General features: G+C 45.4%; 1 protein-coding gene across 9 annotated transcripts in view; it reads right to left on the bottom strand.

The window, feature by feature from the left end:
• The window catches only part of GRM7 (glutamate metabotropic receptor 7), a 210,660-nt gene that overhangs the window by 31,725 nt on the left and 158,200 nt on the right, over positions 1–20,735 (bottom strand). For 4 of the 9 annotated variants that reach the window (XR_014934772.1, XM_015875339.3, XM_015875338.3 and 1 more), the window contains one exon: positions 18,283–19,218. The exons of 4 other annotated variants lie outside the window; for them this stretch is intronic. Coding sequence is in view for 3 of the 5 variants with exons in the window: in XM_015875339.3 (XP_015730825.2) it covers positions 18,283–19,218 (936 nt within the window). In the remaining 2 variants the exon portion in view is untranslated. Of the gene's footprint in view, positions 1–18,282; positions 19,299–20,735 lie in introns of all 9 variants that reach the window. One more of the 9 variants, XR_014934771.1, reaches the window with a different exon arrangement.

Consider the following 20,735-nt stretch of genomic DNA (forward strand, 5'->3'; position numbering starts at 1 on the left):
CTAGGCTGGAAAAGACCTCCAGGATCCCTAACCTAAGTCAAACTCACCCCTCCATGCCCACTGACCATGTGCCTCAGTGCTATGTGCCCACAGCTCTGGAACACCTCCACGGACAGTGACCCCACCACTCACTGGGCAGCCCATAGCAATGCCTGTGTCAGTGCCCGACTGCTCTTCCCAAATGTCTCAACGTTACTTATCGCAGGTCAGAGAAAGCTGTTGGTTAACCTTGCAGTTGTATTTCAGTGTAATTGTACAACAGAATTCCACAGTAACAGCAAAGGATTCACAGCATAGCATCACAATCCCTTACGAGGCACGAAAAGGAGGAAGATTGAAGTTTGGAAAGCAGCTCCTCAAATTACTTTTCCACATGCTAGTAACAACCATATCTCACTCTAGAAAGAGCTCATCAGCCATAACAGGTTACCCCCCAGAGCTGCTCTTCTTCTGGGCTAGATTAAAATCCATTGTAGTTTTGCATAACAAAGGGAAAACTGTTATATTCTGATGGATTTCCTCATGCAAAGGCCAAACACAAGGCAGACAGCATTGGAATGCATGTTCCAGAAGCACTAAGTTCCCTTTCCTCCTGCTTGCATTATAAAACTGCTCCTTTTAACATCACACTGCCAAAGCCAACTCAAATTTTCATGTCCTAAATCAGAGCACCCAACACGTCTAGCTTTTCAACTTGCATTTCATGGGCAAACAGGCAGAGTAAAGATAAAGTAAATATATATATTTGCAATATGTTTCAGCTATCTGTGTCAATTATTTTATACAGCTTGTTCCCTTATAAAAGGAATTTCCTTATGCAAGAAATTTGCATACATCAGAAAAAAATATTTATGGCTTACATCTGTAACTTGAATGATAATTCCAAATACTAAATGCTAAGGCACTTGCTCTGAGCGTTATGATGCAGATGGAGGAGGAATTTTGTCTCCATCCTTTGAGAGAAACTCTAGGAGCTTATCTAGAGGGAAATTAAATTATTCAGATAATTGGACTGAGCAATGAAGGAAAGGGATGTTGCTGCTTTCAAAGGGCATCACATGGCTAAGAGAGAAAATGAAGCAGCATCAAAGACAATCCCACAAATCAAACAGTTTGCACACTACATACTGCAGGGATTGGACATCGCTGGAGAAAGGAATCGGTTTTACTCCCATGTCACTTACAGACACAAGGAAGATGCCTGTAACTGCTCAGAATCACTTAGGAGTTATTAAGCCAAGAAACAAGCAGCGATGGCCCCAAGTCAACAGAAGATTAAAGTGGTTTTGAATTTGTGACTCCCTGGAACCACAGCACCCTCTGACCTCATGACAGTTTTGAATGTTGTCATCTCTTTGAAGCAGGGATTTGGCACAGAAGGATGTGCCAGCAAAGCAAACTTAGTGCAAAACAGTGAGGCAGGGTCCTCTGTGTGCATCCAGCACCAAGATAAGACAAAGATCTGTATCCTCATGCTCTGCTTCTGGAACCCAGCAAGGGAACAAACCGCTTGGCTTGCACGGCCTGCAGGCAACAACAGCCAACAGCCGCAGCCCAGTTGGGCGGCTCTCAAGCACAGGCAGACACAACTCAGGAACCCATCACCAATGCTCACAACTGTCTAGTGTCCCCTGCTTGACATTCAGCAATACAGTAAGCGTCACAAAAGAGACAAAGTAACATATATCCCCCATTTCTATTATTAAAACAATAGCTTTTCCCTCCCCCCAGTGACTGAGCACTCAGCTTTTTTTAAGTTAGAAATGATTTGTCATATCATTTTCTCTGAAGATTACATCATCGGAGAAGGACTTCATTTCATTCCTCACTGCTATGCTACTAAAGTGACTGACACACAATCCTGGTGTTTCAGGGGATCCAGCGCCAGGCTTCGGCTGCTGGTAGAAATCACATTTCTTCGCTCTTACTGCATTTTATTCATTTTATACATGACCAGAGATTACAGTTCAAATGAAACAGATTTTGCTATCCTTCTTATACTCCAGATGCTACTGGTCGAGAAATCTTTAATTTTACTCACTTTAACGACTGAATTATTCAATGCAAGGGGAAAAAACAGCACTTGATACTCTGAAATTCCAAGCATCACCAATATCTCAGGACACACACAATCCCCCCCCAGGAGCAGCCTCACGCTGCCAGCACCGGCTGCTTTGCACCCTCATGCAGTGGTTGGCATTTGAGAAACTATGGTCATGAAATTATGCTTTTCAAGCAACCTGACACTTGTAGTTCCCCAGATCACCAACTCCTGCTTTCAGCCTTTGAGACGCCAGAGCCCCAGAAAGGACTGGGGTGCAACCTGAACCTCCCTGAAACACCTTGAGGAGCCAGCACAGCTTCTGACCACAGGGACCAGATTGACTGGCCACAGGTACAATCTTGCTTCATCTAATAGCTGCTAAATGAACACGAGGCAAAGCTATTTCATATTTTTTCTTAAATTATTAACATATTCTAGGATAGAAAATAAACTTAGGTCAATTGACTTCAAGTCGATTCCATTTCTACTTTATGGAGGAATAAGCAAGAATATCGAGTGAAAGGTATCGATTATAAAAATGAACAGTAAGCTGATGTGTGTATAAGTAAATACATAAATGGGCAAATGGACCAGGAAACTAAAAATATTATGACCCTCATAAATATCCCTGCGCAATAAAGCAGCCTTACAGAACACTGCCACCTGGACCAGCTGCCGTGATCTTTGCAGTTATCCAGGACACACAGTGCTAATTCATATGTTAAGAAAAGGGGTGTGTGTGGGGGGGGGAACTGTTCTCCTTGAAAAGCAACTTAAGGTTCTTTAGATTCTGACCTGACAGTGTGTTAGAGCAAATACCTACAATCCCCAGTCTGAGAATATGAATGCTCTCAGCATAGGTCTCTATTGGACCAGAGAGGTGCTAGCATTTGTTGCTCACTAGGAAAACCTGAGATGTCGGGCTCTGCATCTCCCCACACTGCAAGGGTGTGTGGAGAAGCAACGGAGCATGGCAAGAGAAAGCATCCAGCATGGCCATGGCAGAGCCTGCCCTACAATGGTGGAGTGCCAGCGGCCTGAACTGGGGCTTGGACATGTGGAGAAAACATATGAAGGAAACTGTACCATAAACTGGCACCTAGGCACTGGGCAATGGACTGAGTGTACTTTGAACAAACAAACACAGCTTTTCAAAGCCTCAGCTGCCTGAGGCCATGTGATGGAGCTGCAGCTTCCAGTCTGCTTGAAGTAGGGCTGGGTGCACAGGGGAATGCAAACTGACGGAACAGAGAAATGACCTCAAACAACCATTGAAACACACCAATAACGCAGATATTTCTCAAATCCTAAACATTTAAACTGCAGAAAGAAACAGATTCACTTGCCCATTGTTATGTCTTCTTAAACGTTACCTTTTTCTGGTGAAGCAAAAGTGTTTGTCCACATTGGCTTGGGTTGAGGTTACACAGATAAGTGCATCATATAAAAAGCCAAAGCAGCCAGTTTTAGAATTGTGGTGGTACAGCTCGAGAACAAACTCACGCTGCTGCTACGTGTGGGCAGAAGGCAGAGACAAGATGCCATGGTCTCCTACTCACAGCAAGCAGAGCACAGCCTGCTCCATCCCCCCTGCAGCAGCCAGGCTGGCAAATTTCTTTTTCCTTAAAACATTTTCCTGTTTCATTCTCTATGCAAAAAACAAATGTGAAGAAGTAACGAACTGACCTTCATTTACTGATGGATCTTCACAACTGGGTGCGAGCTGTCTAGCAGCACAGAAGTATGCATTAATTCAGTAGAACTTCTACCGACCTTCTCAGGCAGTCTGCACACACACTGACAGAGCCAGAAGCAATGAGAGGTGCTGCACGCCCTGCCCTGGGCACAGCTGTGCCTGCACACCCTGCTGCTGCCCAGCACAGCAAGGCATGGAGATGCAGAGAAGATGAGGTCATAATGGCCTCAATGGAACTGAAAGAAAGGGGGTGGAAATGTGGACATGTGAGGAGCCTCTACCATGGCTGTGAGCAACCAGGTTGGCTCTTTTTGCTCCATGTGATTTTATCTGTGCGGGCAGTTGCGGCACAGTGCAGGTGGGCTCCTCTGCCATGCTGCTGACATGCGAGAAAGTATTTGCACCACGTTGTCATGGCAATGCAACGTGTGCAGGTGCAGCTGAGAGCACATTGCTGCTCTGCCTTGGCAGTGCTGGGGAATGTTGCCAAAATTATTCATAGTTTGGAAACCAGAGAGGTGCAAATGCCCTGATGGATTCCCCCAATTATATACTGTTAACCATTCTGGGCTTTGCAGTTTTCTTTAATTTTATTGGAAGGTAAATGAGCCAAGCCTTACATTATGAAGGCAGACAGCCCTTTCATTTCATTCATTTAATCCTTAGAAAAATAAAATTTATAATTCAAAATAAACGTGGGCATTTTCATAGGTTTATAATCGCACATTAGTAAGCTAATATGGCAAAACAGAAGGAAACCACTAGGAGCCAAGCAGCAGCTCCCCCAGAAGGGCCAACCCCGCCAGCCCTGCAGAGGAGCTCTGCCCATCACACATTTCTTTGGCTTCTCAGGGCTGCATGGAGCTGCTGGGACAACATGCACACACAGCACCTGAGCCAGGCCTGCTCTGTGAGCCCGCATCTTCCCCAGCTGTCAGCTCAGGCTTAACAAGGGAAAAAATAAACGCTATTTCAGCCTGTGCTGTGCTCCTAATGAAAAGCAGAACTCCACGCAGAAGATTCATTTTACAGAGCAAGCTTCAATTTTTTTTTTCTGGCCTTTCACCTTCAATTTTGTCTTCCCCACTCCAGCCGTATGAATGTTTTATTTATATCCTGTCACTTCCACCCTGTTGGAAGGCGTTTTCTGAAATAAAATTGCTCTTTTTCTCAGACAGTCCAGTTAATAGATTCCCTTCACATCCACTTTTCAGCAGCTGAACCTCCTTGATGCCCCGACATACCCAAACGATCGCATGGCCTAACAGAAGTCCTCCAGCCCTCCCAGAAGAGCAAGGCCTGTTGTCCTCCCCAGCTGGGAGCCATATCTTCACACCATCATTAGCTATTACTGAACAACACAGCGTGGTGACCCTGCAGGAGGCTACATACAGTCAGACTGCATCTTGCCATGCTATGCTGCCATTCCAACTTCTTCACCAGGCCTGGTAACATTTCCTGGTTAAATAGATTTCTCGCAATCCTACTGACTTCTTGCTTAATCAACTCCTTTGCCAGGTTATCTACTTCCGGGCACATCCACTCAATGCTTGTTCGATTCCCACAGTTCTCTCAGAGCAACCTCCACATGAAGGATGAGGAAGGTCTCCACCAATGGCTTCCATGGGGGCTGTGAAAGCAAACAAGGATTCTTCTATATAAGAACAACTGGTGTGCAAAACCTCAAAGTCACCTGAGGAAAAACATCCTGCTCCTCTAACATGCCAAAGAACTTGACTGTGCCAGCAGCACTGCTCTATGTGCTAAATGCAGTCATCTTGGGCTCCTCCCATCGCAGTGGCCCTACTGTAAGCTCAAAAAAAGCCAATGGGAATCATTCAATGTCACTGAAGTTCTACTATGTCGAAAACGCATTCTATATATTTGCATATAAAATAAGACCTAATTCCGCTTAGAGACCTTCAAGGGAATTCAAAGTGCAAACTGGTGTCAGCAGAATGCTGGGGCAGAAAAGGGCTAATCTTACTCATCTGATCTTTCTTTGAAGACCTTCAGAGAGTAGAACACTGATTATTAAAGCGCACTGATACGTATATATATGTGTGTGTATATGAAAGCAAGCCAGCTTCTGGTTGACTTTATAGATTATAATGTAATTATTATTTAAAACAGAGTATTTACATATTGCTTTTGCTGCTTAGAACCAAACTTGCAGTTGCTGGGAGCATCCTTTCTATTTAACATTATCACAGTGCTGCACACGGAGCGTGTGTGGCTGTGCAGCTAGGCTCTGGTTTGGGATCTAACACTTGCATTCAAACACAAAAAGCATCCTGCAATTCTAGCCAGCCAGTTACTTCTACTGGGTTCAGATTTGTTTATTACTATAAGAATTATTTAGCTTTCCAAAGTTCAAATGCAAACTGAGTGTTTTAGAACTGCATAAAGAATGGCTGGAGTCAGAAGAGGGCAAGCTATGGCAGCAAAGCCTTAGTCCCAGACCAGCTGTCCTTAGGAGTTTAAACCCTTGCAAATGAAGGCAGACAACTCCTCATTAAAAAGTTACACATTTTCCTTTTTTGATAGTTACTCAAGGATGCATCTCTATTTTGGTGTGGCCTGAGTGCTAAAAAGCACCCAAGGGCAAAAAGAAGCGGAGCAGGGTGAACGCGCTGCAGTATGGGAGGCTCTACAATACAAACTTCAGCATGTTCTGAAAGCAGGATGGTGCTTTCTGTGACTGTAACACATTGTCCTGACAGGTCAGTGAGGCCTGTCCAGCCATCCCCACTCCAGACCCCTATTCTTGAACACAGCACAGTGGCTGTCCCGCCCCCCAGCTTACAGCATAGAATCATTGAATGGCCTGGGTTGAAAAGGACCACAATGCTCATTGGGTTTCAACCCCCTGCTATGTGCAGGGTCACCAACCACCAGACCAGGCTGCCCAGAGCCACATCCAGCCTGGCCTTGAATGCCTGCAGGGATGGGGCATCCACAGCCTCCTGGGCAACCTGTTCCAGTGCATCACCACCCTCTGGGTGAAAATCTTCCTCCTAGGATCCAACCTAAACCATCCCTACTGCACATGAGCTACAAACCACTCATCAAGAACACAGAAATGCACTGCAATTTTTTAAAGATAAACTGTTCACATTTTACAGGTGTGCACTTGTAGGCGTTAAATTTATCTATTATTTCATCAGAGCCGTCCAAGTTTGCATCCAATTAACTGAAGCCATCCAAGTCTTGTTGCTACTAATGTATCTCAATTAGAACAAACTGTTGGCATGGCAACTGCTAAATCCATCCTAACTCATGGCTGGGGCAAGCTGGTTTATGGATTATGCAATCCTTGAGTTTCCACAGCTCACAGATGGGAATTTACTGTTAGGTTAAACTGGGAATGGGTAATCCTGGAACAGCAGATGATTTTGGTGCTTGTTTCTTTGAGACTTAATTACAAGCAGCCAATCATTTCAGGAGCTGAGGAGTTTCAGTCATTCCACAATCCCCCGCGCTGGTGGGCAGTTAGGAGACATCCATGCCTGTGAACCCAAATCACGGCACCAAGAAAGAGCTCCTCTCCTAATTAGCAAATACAGCATTTATTTCATTACAGCAATGAACCGAATCTCTGTCTCATTTAATGCTGCAATGACAACTTACAGTAATAGCCAAACCATTTTCCAATAGAGTCTAACAAGGTGACACCACACACTGTGCTACTGCACAACAGCTCACGATTCCTCATTACCAGCTCTGAATTAACTCAGAAATGAACTTCAATGCATCACACCTCTGAGACAGCATTACGAATTGCCAGGAGTTACTTAGTGCTCCATACCTGCAGTTTCCTTTGGGGTGCTTACACAGAAAGCAATCAGGAATATTGAAGGATAACAACAACTTGAGTTTGAAGCCAAATCAGCTCATGTTAACTAGCCATGGTCTGACAAAAGTTAATGACCCAGGGAGCCAGTGCTGCATCTGTACTTTATTAAACATTTAACATTAAAATTAGTTTATGTAATTTATATAGGCAATCCTCAGGATCCCTTCCAACTTAAGCCATGTTCTGACTATTGCTATATTCACAGTACACCTGTCCTTATTCTCAACTGAGGCATATTCACTGTCTTCTACCCTTTCTTAGGCATCAAGAAATAAACGCTGAGGATCTGGCGGTTCCCTTATCACTCATGAGGAAGCCACAAGGAAGCCTGTAAGTACAAGGCTGAATCTGTGTAAAATGAAGCCCTCAGTCAGCAGCCCCAAAGGGACACGGAGCATTATGAGGAGGAATTTCTCTGTGCATGATTGCAATCAAATCAAGCCAGCACAGCCCCCCAGGGAAGCTTGCCCTTAACAGAGGCTGCCTCCACATCCCACCTCCTGCTCCCTGCACTCAGCAGGCACTGTGGCCGTGTCCAGCAGGTGAGTCCTTCCCTCCCAGCCATGCTGGCATTTATTTCCTCCCCTACACATCTTGCTCAGCCCTGGCTGGAGGCGGCTGGCTGTTGGCATGGCCTTCCTTTCCATCTGGAGTCATTAACAGATCTCATCCTCCAGTCAATAAAATGAGCTAAAACTACATTGATTCTGAAGTTTTGGAGAATCAAAACACTTGATCTTCCCACTTGAACTTCCCTAGTGCTCCAATTAAGGTACCAGAACAAATCTTACCCGCTCCCTTACACCAGCTCCAACAATGCCCTCTCCAGCTGTAATCACGCTTTGAGCACTGGCCACCTTGACTGCACTAATTGATTTTCCCGTTACCATCTCCTAATGCAGTCTAGTTTTAAGCTTTTAAATGCATTTTACTCCTCAGTTTACTGCTGAAATATTGTTGCCTGTTACACTCTTAGCAGGAGCTGTTCCTCCACTAAAAAGAGCCCTATTGCCTTCAAATCTTATTCAGCCGTCTCCATTAAGTATTCCAGGTTGCTCTGATGTTGAAAATGCAAATCACAGAGTAAGAGGAAGATGATAGCATATTGTTCATCTGGTATTTTGTCCTCCTACTCCCTCTACATTCTTTTAAATAAATGTGTCTGTCTCTATGTATAATGCAATGTAGATCGTGTGAACGTGAGATATTAAATGTACAACACATACATTATTTTTTAGTTGCTATAAACACAGAATGAACATTACTTAATCAGTGGGACTGTATGACTCAGGGGCACAGGCAGGGTGAAACCTGGGGTTTCCCGGCTCCAGCAGAAGGTGGTTAATGGCTGAGTGGATTGCATTTAATGGGCAATTAGCGGTACAAGACAGACAGTTAGGGCTGAGCGGAAAAACATCTTTGTAAATATGAGTTTCACCTCATTTCCCCACCCTGGGTTTTGTCACCACAGACATGTCAGCCATTTAAAGGCCAAATGCCAACACAGAATGAATAATCTGGTGCTAAAGTGCCTGACATCATTAACTGCAAAGTGCTAAAGCTGAGAAACCCTTCATACAACCTTGGCAATTTAAGAGGTCAACAAGCTCTTCCTGCCACAGCAAACATAGGTTTGGTTGGGGAATTTCTGACAGAAAGGGGACCTTGTCTCATGAATGATGTTCTACACCATTAGAGCTCGCAGGGTAAGTTCCATGGGCTGGCAAACATTTGCCTAACTCCACTATTCAGTTTGAGAAGGAAAACATTTGGAACATCAGTCACTGTCACAACACAAAGATGGCAGCAGTGGGAAAGTTTAGGGCAGAAACAACACCAAGCCAACTCAATGCAGAAGAGAACACTGCAGTCAACCAACAACTCCTCTTCCATCAAGCACAGCACCTTCCCAGTGACATCCCTTCCTCAACAGCAAAAACAAAAGCAGAGAAATAGTTTCTCTAGGATCTATTCCCCAAGGTTTCCTTTTTTTCTTCCAATTCATCTCCCAGCCTGCACATCAGAAGCATCACTGCACTCCTGTGCAATGTTCGCAGGCAGCCCTCCTTTGGCAGTGGCAGACTAAACCCTTCTCCAAGAGAAGCTCTGAATTTGGCATAGGGTATCAACCTCCCAATGACGATTCCCAGCCACTCTCTGCTACACCAATGACACAACACACTTCTGGAGCTACCTATGAAGCCAGGGGGCCGGTACCAGTTTGGGTTCTGCTCTGTACCCCCAGCACCACGCCTGGAGGGTGGGGGACAGGGACATGGCTGCAGGACAGGAGGGAGCCTCACTGCCCACATCTGTGAGGGATGCGAGCACACACACACAAAAAGCCATCGTTTCAAAATGCAGAAGTAGGAATGTGCTCCAAATCACTTTTGAAGGGTATGCAATGGGTGCAATTTCCACCTGAGTCTACAAGGTCTCCTTGTTTCTTTTTAACCTAAGTTTAAGCCTCAAAGACAAAACACAAGGCAATTACTTTGACTGAGTACCGTATTTTCTACTTTTATTATTATTACATGCCTGCTTAAGCCATTTAAAACAACAAATAAATCCTTCAGGTCAATACTTGTGCAAGCATTTCTTACGTACAGTGAAACCTATTTTTTTAGCTTTGCGTTAAAGCGGCCATGCAAGACTGAAAATGTGCCTTCAAGAAGAGCTGTTTGTTTCCACTCTGCAAACCCAGCTATATTTAGTCGCTGGTGTGCACAGAGGACCTGACATTTCTGTTAGAGGACTCTGTTTAAAACAAACTGCAACAATCTCCTCCAACAGCAGGGGCTCTGCTTGGCAATGCAGGACACCTCCTTACCAGTCCCCATGACTTGGGACTGAGCTGAATGCAGCCAAGCTATTGGGCCTTCTGCACCCATTGCGCTTCTGCTTATTCCAAAAGGAACAGAAGAAAACCAGCTCTGAATGTGTCACCCATGTGAGAGCAGTGAGGCTGCTCCGTGCCTTGCTGACAAGGGTCCTTGATTGGGCACCCCTGCAAACTCTGCTTTTATAACTCATTCACACACAGCAACAAACGTACTTACGGATCCATTCTTTCTGCTCGAATGGTTTGACTCCTGCATACAAGTTCAGCAAGAAAATTGAGAAACATCTGCATGGTTTATGTTGTTCTGAATAAGCCCGTCACGGTTTTCTTTTTGTTCCTGGATGAGCCTGGAATCAGCAGCCATTATTTCTCACTCACAATAACATTATTATGTTTCTACAATACCCGTGGGGTTCGGAAACTGGATATGATCTGCTCTCACACAGTGACATTTCAGTTCCCAGTGTTTGGCTCACAGTGTCAGCCATGATCTATGGGATTTTTCTGAAGGGATGATTAACTCTTATTCAGAAAAGGGGCATTAATGGGAACCAAGGGTTTCTACAGCAAAAATCAAACCACTATCACAGCACAGACCTACAGTGTGCACTCTCCTCTGGTCAAACGCCCCAGAGTTCAGCATGGGAACCACCCTTCTGTAGAGTCCAAACTCATCCACTGAGACTATGAAACAGAGCTCCCCAAAGAATGTGCATAAGAAGAGAATTGAGGTTGTAGGAATTCACCAGTATCTCAGAGAAAAGTTTCCTAATACCCAACAGGACCCTGCCCTGCCCCAACCTGAAGCAGGGCTGTGCAGGACTCTTAGGTGCTGCAAGCACCCGTTGACACACCAAGGAGCAGTTCCATGGTTGAGGCAACGGCTCTGCAGGAAGGATTATGTTGTCAGTGCAAGTGAGTTTGACATTGCAGAGATATCAAAGCACAAGCAAAGAGAAAAGTTTCGTCAACAAAGTAATTGCTCTGCTGGACTCAATGGAGCTGCAATTATTTCTCGCTGAGGTGTTGTCAGTTTATACTGCAGATAGAAACTGTTGCATAACACAGATACGGGCATGTGCAGAGATTGCTTTTCATATGTAAAACTCTCCTGGCAGCTCTACATTTTCTATAAAAAAAAAAAAAAAGAAAAAAAAAGGAACCCAAAAAGTACATGTCGACACTACGCATTAAACACCCACGTGCCTTTCCCTTTCAAAATTACGTTGCTTTTTAGCCAGTTGAATTTGCACAAGAAATCACAGAATGAGAAGATACCCTCCTTCTACACTTTGCCCAGCACTTGCTGGAAACAAGCCCAGTGCTTGCCCACGCTCACAGGACGTGCAGCACCCATTGCATGGATCCACCCATCTCACAGCCCCAGCAGTGCCCAGCAGGGTGGGGACATGGGGGGACCACAGAAGGTGCTTCCATCTCTGCTGGGTTTTGGTCTCCTCCAATGGTCCTAATGCAATGCCAAGCAGCAGCTCTGCAGCACTGTGCTCCTGCTCACTGGGGCAGTATGGGACAGTGGTGACTGCCCAGTGTGGGGTCAGGACACTTCCCTCCCCTCCAAACTCATGCTCCTTCCTGACTTACACTTAGTTTTCCATCTTCCCAGTGAGATTTTTTTTTCTCTGTTCTCATCACAGAAAGGGATGGAAAAGGCTAGAATTATTACAGTGAAGAGATCCCTCACTTTCTACATCAGACATCAAAGCAGCACGCTCGCAGGCTTCAAAGAGTCCCTTGGTGACTGCAGAACCACCGCAGGGCTGCAAACTTCAAGTAATTCCTGCTTAAATGAATACATCTCCGCTACTAGACAGCCACATGCAAATTTAGAAGTAGTATTATTACTTCATTATGAATATACCTGCTCCAATTTCGTGACAATTTCACAAAATGAATTGATTGTTAATTATCTTTTAGCACTCACCTATATGTTCCTGTAAGGCTATTACTGTACATTCATGAACACAATGACTGCACTGCTTTTACCTGACTAACGGTTGGTGGCATCCCTTCATTGCAGATGTACACCCTCCTCCTCAGGTAATTATGTGGAACATGACTGTGGCCTTGGGCTCTGCCTGCTCAGTGTTTTCAATTAGATTTTACTACAAAAGTACATATTAACATTAAAGGAGCATTACAATGCAGCAAATGTGATAAAACAGATCAATGCTAGACATACCTTCTGCTTCTGTTGTTTCAAGAATCATAATTGCCATTAATTTATGGTCTTCTGAGGAAGATCTAATTGCTCTAATCATCCCTTATTTCACCACGGTGTGCACATTTTCTGTTACCCAGCTTTACCAGCAGCCTTGCAAGCCCAGGCAGCAGACCAGCACTCAGCCACCCGCATGCCCTCCATGGCCTTGGCCCAGCTTCCATGGTGCTGCAGGCCTGGGCAGAGCTCTGGGCTGGAGAAGGTTCTCCAGGGGCATAGAGGATCCTTCTGGGAGATCATGGTGCAGACATGGGTACACGAGTTCTTTTGTACATGTTTACAGCCAATGTTTCTTCATTCTTCCAGACACTGAAGATGCCTTTGAAGAGCACAGGTGACAAATCCTGGCCAAATCCTGGGTTGGTGGTTGTTTTCTGACTGGTTTGAACCCATCCCTCCAACGGATGCTGCTTCACTGAGTTGGTAATACAACCACAGGGGGCACGTGGCACATCCCTGTGATGAACACAGAACGATACCCAACCGCCTGCCCTGAGCTGCAGGGCTGAGTGCTGTGCATTCCCCTCTATGGGGCCAGGGTCCCGTCTGGGCTGAGGCCAGCAGCCAGCAGCTTGGGTTCACTGCAGGACAGCCTTGGTCCACTGCACCGCAGAGCTGCAAGGCTGCATGAAACCCCTCACATTCCTCAGACCTGGTGCTGGATGAAGTTAAGAACTTCAGTACCTGAACACACAGATCCTCACAGCTCCTGAAAACATAATACATCTGTAGGCGAACAGTAATGCAGAACAATGAGAGAAATGAATATCTGCAGTTACAAAGTTCTAAGCAGCCACTGTTATTAGAACCAGTCTTCATTTCTGTTTTGGAATGCAGAGGCATTATGAAGGGTAAACGTTAGCCTTATTTAAAGCTATGCATTTCAAAGTCTGATAAATTACATTTCTTTAGAAGAAAGCTACAGCTCACAATCCCCCTTCTGTGTGCCCCCACTACGGCAGATTCAAAGTCGTGCTCCAAATGAGCCTCAGAGCCGATTTCCTCAACCACCCAGCAGTATGAAACTCCAGCAAATGCTGTATTGAAATCCTCATAACTCCCAAATCCACATATGTATGGTTGCCATAGCAACTGTCATCTCAAGCCTTCCCAGTGGAGAAAATAAATGTGTGTCCTACCTGGTTAATCGGTATTTGTATTATGGAGAATTGAAGGGTAACTTTGTTTCGCCAAAAAATAGAACAGGCGCTGAAGTGCTACTGTGCTAATGTGATATTATTTAATCTGAACAAGAATCCACTTTGCATGTGCCTTGAAATTATAGTATTTATGTAACATTCGACACAATAAGTAAAAATGTTGATGCCAAATAGTCTTGGCTTACCCCGCTTACTGATCTGAATAGAAGAAACATGAAAAAAAGACCCAGGAATCTGAAGGAAGGTGGAAGAGTACATGGGATCAAGGGCCGCAAGTATTACAGTTAAATAAAAAAGCCAAAGGTTGATGCAATCCGGATTCAAAAATAGGCTGATAGAAAGCCAAGAATACATGGACAGCATTTCCCTATTCCTCTTCATTTCAGGATGAAGAATCATAGAAGCATAGAATTACCCATGTTGGAAAAGACCTCGAAGATCATCAAGTCCAACCGCAGCCTAACCATAGTACCCTAACTCTAACAACCCTCTGCTAAATCATGTCCCTGAGGACCATGTCCAAACGGCTCTTAAACACATCCAGGGACGGCGATTCAAACCATCACTCACTCAGAGTCAAGATTGCAACTTCTCTTACTTGAAAGAAGCCCCCAAAACACTTCAAGAAGTCTCACATGTAACACCATCCAGGAGCACACTGACAGCCATTACTGCCCACTAGACATATCCAGAAATCTATTATTTTAATCTCAGCAATTACTAAATAAAAGCGATCACAGCTCCTAAGCAATAAAGTCTCTGCAGAACATTAAAATATAACGATGACATATCCCTCATATTAGTTCAATGGCACAGTCTGAGAAAATCAATCTGAGGGGAACATGCAACGCAGAGAACTCCATCTGCATGTCGTTACCGAGTACAGGAATGGACTTCAGACTCTGGACACCACAAGTTCTTTTAATCTTACAGTTATAGTCTTGGTCTGATTCCAAATGGCATTTCTTCTTCAAACTATGATGGGCACACGCACACGAAGCACAGAGCTGTGCATGTTAATGAGCCAAACGTAGCACTGTGGTTCAGACACGCTACGTCCTGGCATGTCTGCTATGTGAAGCAGATTGACACTCAGGTTGGCCATTAAAGGGATCTAGTTCTTCAGTACTACATCCTAGGGATTCGGAAATGTAATTTAAGCAACAGTAGACATGCATGGCAATACTAAATTACCACAGGAGAAAATAGCTTGTGATCTCAGACTTTCATAACCAGGGTTAAACATGGTGGGAAGAAATGGAGAACGAGGTGGTGAGAAAAGAGCCCCAACCCCACGCCCGGCTATTTCCAACACAGCTTCCAACAGTTCCTCCTGCCCTGTCAGCTCCTCCTGGAATCAAATGCATTACGTGGAAAAAGTAAAATGGTACTAAACAAGTGCTGAAAGGTATTGTTTTCTTAACAGTAAACTGACTTTTACGTACAGAGACAGCAAGATGGTATTTTAAGAACTCTTCCTATCACACTGATTTAACTACAGACGGTTTTTCCCTTCACTGTATTTTTCTTTGTTTTTTGCCATGAAAGTGTTGCCTCTGGTAATCCTTGCTGTGCAAGTCTTAAAAACATTTACTTTAAGAGAGAGTCATAGTAATAAAAAAGCAGCTACCGCCGCCACCTGCGAATGGATGCTTCCAGATGCATCAGAGCGTGCCGCACGCTGCCACACTGCTGCTTTTACCACATGGCCTGTAAAAACCTGAAAATGGTCCAACACATAAAGAGAAATGAAGGACCCATGAGACCCAGCGATCTCAGATGTGTGCTCTGGGGATGGGGCATGGCCACGCGGCCCCAGACTGTGACCCCACTACCATGGTGCCCGGAAAGGCAGGAGGAGGCAATGGTAGGAGCAGGCACTGCTGACCCACCTTCAGCCTCAGGGCAGGGAGAAGCACAAGCATGGGGGCTCCCTCCCACAATTCTCTTCCATCTGTGCTTCAAGATTTTGGCTCAGTTTGGAGCATTGATCGAGCTGTGCTCTGCCTGACCTCATCGAGCAGCCTGTGCTCTTCTCAAGTGCAGCTCTGTATCGACTCTACCGCAGAACTAGGGCTCTTGTAATTAGTTTAACAGCTTTTTGAGGCCACTTTGCTTCTGATAAGATGCCCACACATCCACTGAGGATTGAACACAGTTCTGTTGTCAAAAACAGGAGTGCAGCGGCAGTGTTTGGCAGCATGGGCCCACTCTGGAGGAGCAGGGCAGCACAGCAAGATGCACAAGGCACAAGGATGGGTGGGCACCACCCTGAGCCCCATGGCCCCCGAGTCCCCACTGGGAGCTGCTCAATACAGCAAATGGGAAGGACCCACCAGCTCCAAGTTCGGTGTTTGGTATCCAAGGAAGGATCTTTCTGAGTAAAAACATGACATAATTCCTATGCCCTCCAGCAAAGGCCACAGCAGCATTTTGGAACACGTACCAATAGCAACAGGAAAGTGCACTAAAAGAAGAACACACATCAAAACATGACCCCCAAAACCTGGAGTGCAACAAAGCAGCAGGCAGCAACATGGGGCACAACCCAAGCAAGGATCAGCAGCAGCTCACAGGGGCCATGGGCTACACCCAGCAGCAAGAAAACCTACAAAGCACAACTCACCAGGGCAGATCTCAAGGCTAAGAGCAGACTATGACTGAGTAAATGCAAGCTGCGAATTTACTTTTCCCATATACCACCTCTCATACTCCCCATAGGTTTTATATCCAGCCTGCAGCACTGGATCTTCCTCGGCCCTCATCACTCCCTCCTCTCTGCTGATGGAATTATTTGCCTTTGATGACGTACTTGCAGCATGAGTTAGACTTTTTTTTTTTTTTTTTAAATAAACCTGCACTGAACAAGAGAGGTATACTTAATATGCTTCCTACCAAACAACGATATGGTTGTATTTATTGATAAAATAAAATAAATCCATACAGCAAAAATCATGGCGTTATATATAACACCATTTCTCAGCTTAAAAGATTGGGCTGCTTGAGATCTTCAGCATGTACAATTTCCATTTCAGCAAAGACTCGTGTCGCTAAGATCATGCCCAATATTTCCCAGAGAAAATATCTGACAGAAAATCACTGGCAATCACAAAAAAGTACAATACCCCCTGCCCTGCCAAAAGAAGAGGAAGAAAAAAGACAGAAAAGCAAGCCAAGAAGCAAAGCTACTGTACATACTCAGTGTAGGCATGAAGGGCCTCTCTGGATGGGGAGGAGACCTGGCACATCTCACGAATCAGATGTGCTACAGCCGCCATCTGTCGGTGCCCACATGCTGGGGACCATCCCTGGGGATGATACCTCAGTGTTGTGAGCTGCACATTGCACAGGTATGGTCACACTGAGGGCAGAACTGCAGTCAGCCCCAGCACGTTTGCATGCATTGTGCTGTGGAGATGGATCACTGCCCTCCCAGACGCCCCATACACACCAGTTCTGCACGGCTGCACTGACACAGGCTGTGATCTTCGCTCTGTTGGTACCATCTCCTGCATTCGGCGTGAAATCAAATTCACAATATCTTTTGCTGTCCTATGTGAATCCATGAAAGAATCTTTCACTTTCAAAGCAGTACAGGTTAATTCAGCTCTATAGGTGAACTCGTGGAAAACTAAAGCTTTTGCTGCCAAATGATTCTTAATTCTGGCAGCTGCCTCTGAAATTCTTCCAGTCTTTCTATCACATGCTTAAATCTTTGCAGACAGCTCAAAGCCACCATCTCGGTCACCTGCAGGCCTGACACGCTCCCAGGCAAGCAGCACAAGAGCTGCTCTCTGCTTGCTGAATCAGACCAAAGCTACAACAGACCCAGCTGGGTTGAAAGCTGCCCGTGCTGTTCCTTATCTCACCCTTGAAAGGGAGAGCAGAGGAGTTTGAAATTCCTGAGATGTGGCAGGATTCCTTTCCAGCAGAAATCACTTCCCTTCAGATGCAGCTGAAGCTCAGGACAGACTCCTTACCCTGCAGTGTAAATAAGCCCTGAGGCTGCTGTTAAGGGAGCTGAGCACCCATCAGACAACTATGCACTGAATCCAGCACTGACCTCTAGAAGCACAGACATCTCTTAATCATTTTAAATACCATTTTCTTGTATCTTGTATTTGAAATGACTTAGTTAAGAGACCTCTTTTTGTGAATGATATGACAGCTAATTCCCACTTATTCAACTAAAAAGAGACAATTGAAATAGATGCAACAATAAAATGAATGGCTAATAGAATTGGCATTGATCATTTGCCAGTTTATCAAATGAAGATCCCACCAGCTAACCAGAGAAGGCAAACGGTGCTGTATGTTGCATGTCTCTGCAACAAGCTAACCAGACAGCTCACTTGACTATCTTTGTAAAGTTGTACATCAGCATATAATTTATAGTTGTCACAAAAGCTTTCATAGCAGACGCCTGTGAGCTCATTTCCACCTACCTTTTCAGCTGACTGGGCAGTGCCAAAAAATATTGGAATGAAGGCAAGCCATACTATACAGGTAGTGTACATAGTGAATCCAATGGGTTTAGCTTCATTAAAATTCTCTGGGACACCCCGAGTCTTGATGGCATACACAGTACACGTAACCATTAGAAGAATGCTATAACCCAAGGAACAAATGATTTGTAGATCCGTTATGTCACATTTGAGAACTCCTCTGGCTTGATCAGGGTTCATAGTTTTCTGCTCATCATAATCTATGATGATGTTGGGCGGGTCAACTGCGAACCAAATAAAGACACCTAGAAGCTGCACAGATATCAAACTCGATGTGATCGCCAGCTGCGACGTGGGGCTGATAAGCCTGGGTGCTGTCACTGACTTTTTACCCTGCTCGAATATGCGGTAGATGCGGTTTGTTTTAGTCAGCAGGGCTGCATAGCTGATGCACATCCCCAGCCCCAGGAAGATGCGCCGGAAAGAGCACACGGCAACGTTTGGCTTGGCGATCATCAGGAAGGTGATGATGTAGCAGAGGAAGATCCCCGTCAGCAGGACGTAGCTGAGCTCCCGCCCCGAGGCCCGGACGATGGGGGTATCGTTGTAGCGAATGAAGGTCGCCATGACAAAAATGGTGGCGATAATCCCGAGCATGGCCAAGAAGACGGGGATCACAGCCCAGGGCGAGTGCCACTCCAGCTTGACGATGGGGATGGAGCGGCAGCCGGTGCGGTTCTCGTTGGGCCGCTCGTTGTAGGAGCACAGCAGGCAGGTGACCTCATCAGCCTGGTACTGGTATCCATCGCACAGCTCGCAGTGCCAGCAGCAGGGCATCCCCTTCACCATCTTCTTCCTCTCCCCGGGCTTGCAAGGCAGGCTGCAGACTGAGGACGGGACTTCTCGCACTCCTTTACCCCACTGCATGTCGTCGATCTAGGAGACATGTGAAGCAGAAGGAGGCTGTTATGTGGGTGTTACCACCGGGCTGGGCAGGGGGACCACGGGGCAGCACACTGCAACAAACAAATGGAAAACATTATATGTGGACGACTGTGCTCTTCCAGACTGCACACCAGTGCCTTTATATGGGACTCTAACCCAAGACTATTTACTACAGCCATTTTTTCACGTTTATTAGCAATAAATTTGGGTAGAATGACACAGCGCCAGATAAAACAGCAGTGTGGAAACCCTTCTTGCTGCATGAAAATCAGTGAGAGCACTTGATTTGGCTTATGGGAAAGCAACAACCACACTGTGAGACTGCCTTTTGTGCACCTCAGCAAGACCACAGCAAGTATTCTGCCCTCCTGGAACAACTGCTACAGGGGAACCCTCTGAACAAGGTGGAAATGTACGCAGGGGCTGGAACTGGTGAGAATGGGATGAGAGCTGTGTAAGAAATATGAGGTACAAAGAAAACTGTCATCAGTGAAAAACAGTGTAATTAGATAATATTTCATTTCAAAGTCACATCCAGATTTGAAATACCATGCATGCACACTCCTGGGAATGCAAATTATCAATGACAGTATTAAGTAAATGGAACATCTCATTTGTTCTGTAGTCTGAAGAATCCTGAACTCCAAGTATGTGCTCAAAATACTGCACAAAATTGGAGTCACAAATCATTCCTAGATATTCCAGACTAAAGCCACTGACCAGATGCTAAGAACCCAGGAGGGTCAGCACTGTTGCTCCCCTGCAATAACCCACTCTGGGACCACGGGGAGGTCCTGACAGCCAGCACTGACTCATGGCAGCAGGTCCAGCTCAGCCACATAGAAGAGCTTCAGACTCCTCGACCTGCAGCACATGTGTGTGTGCACGGCTTTTACGAATGCACTACCTGATCTGCTGTGACAGATGTGAGTAAGCCCAACTAAAACAACACTGCAGCTAATAATTTAGGTTCTTCAGTGTTTACACGCTCCAATATTTCCTACAACTGAGGGAATTTAAGGTGAGCTGCTGGAATCAGCTGTCTGTGATTATTGATGTGTGCAGGAAGACTGGGGTCAGAATGTCTTAAACTGAAGGATTAAGGCGCACCCTCCTAATTTAATTCCAAATAGACCCTGCACCAACTTTGTTTCATATATCTGAAAAAAACACCGAAGCCACAGACTGCTCAAATATTATACTATTGAGAGTCTGCTGCCAACGTTACAGAAATAATCCCTCAATAACAGATATTTGAGAGGTCTGCCACTGCTCGAGAAACTTCATTAACCTTCAATATTCACTGCTTATTCTGAAAGAAAAAAAGACCCAGGAACTCTTCCTTTATGCCGCGTTGAGCTGAAGGCTTGCAGCTTACAGAAGCTGAAGAATGATTCCTCCTTATCACTGCTTTCTGTCTTGCCTGTCTGGAAAGAAGAAAGCTAAGGCAGGGCAACTACCCCTTACCAGTGCTGGAACAGCCACAGAGCGGCATGCCAGCCCAGGCT

This window comes from Coturnix japonica, chromosome 15, assembly GCF_054131305.1.
Source record: "Coturnix japonica strain WE chromosome 15, WE-NBRP24, whole genome shotgun sequence".
NCBI lineage: Eukaryota > Metazoa > Chordata > Aves > Galliformes > Phasianidae > Coturnix > Coturnix japonica.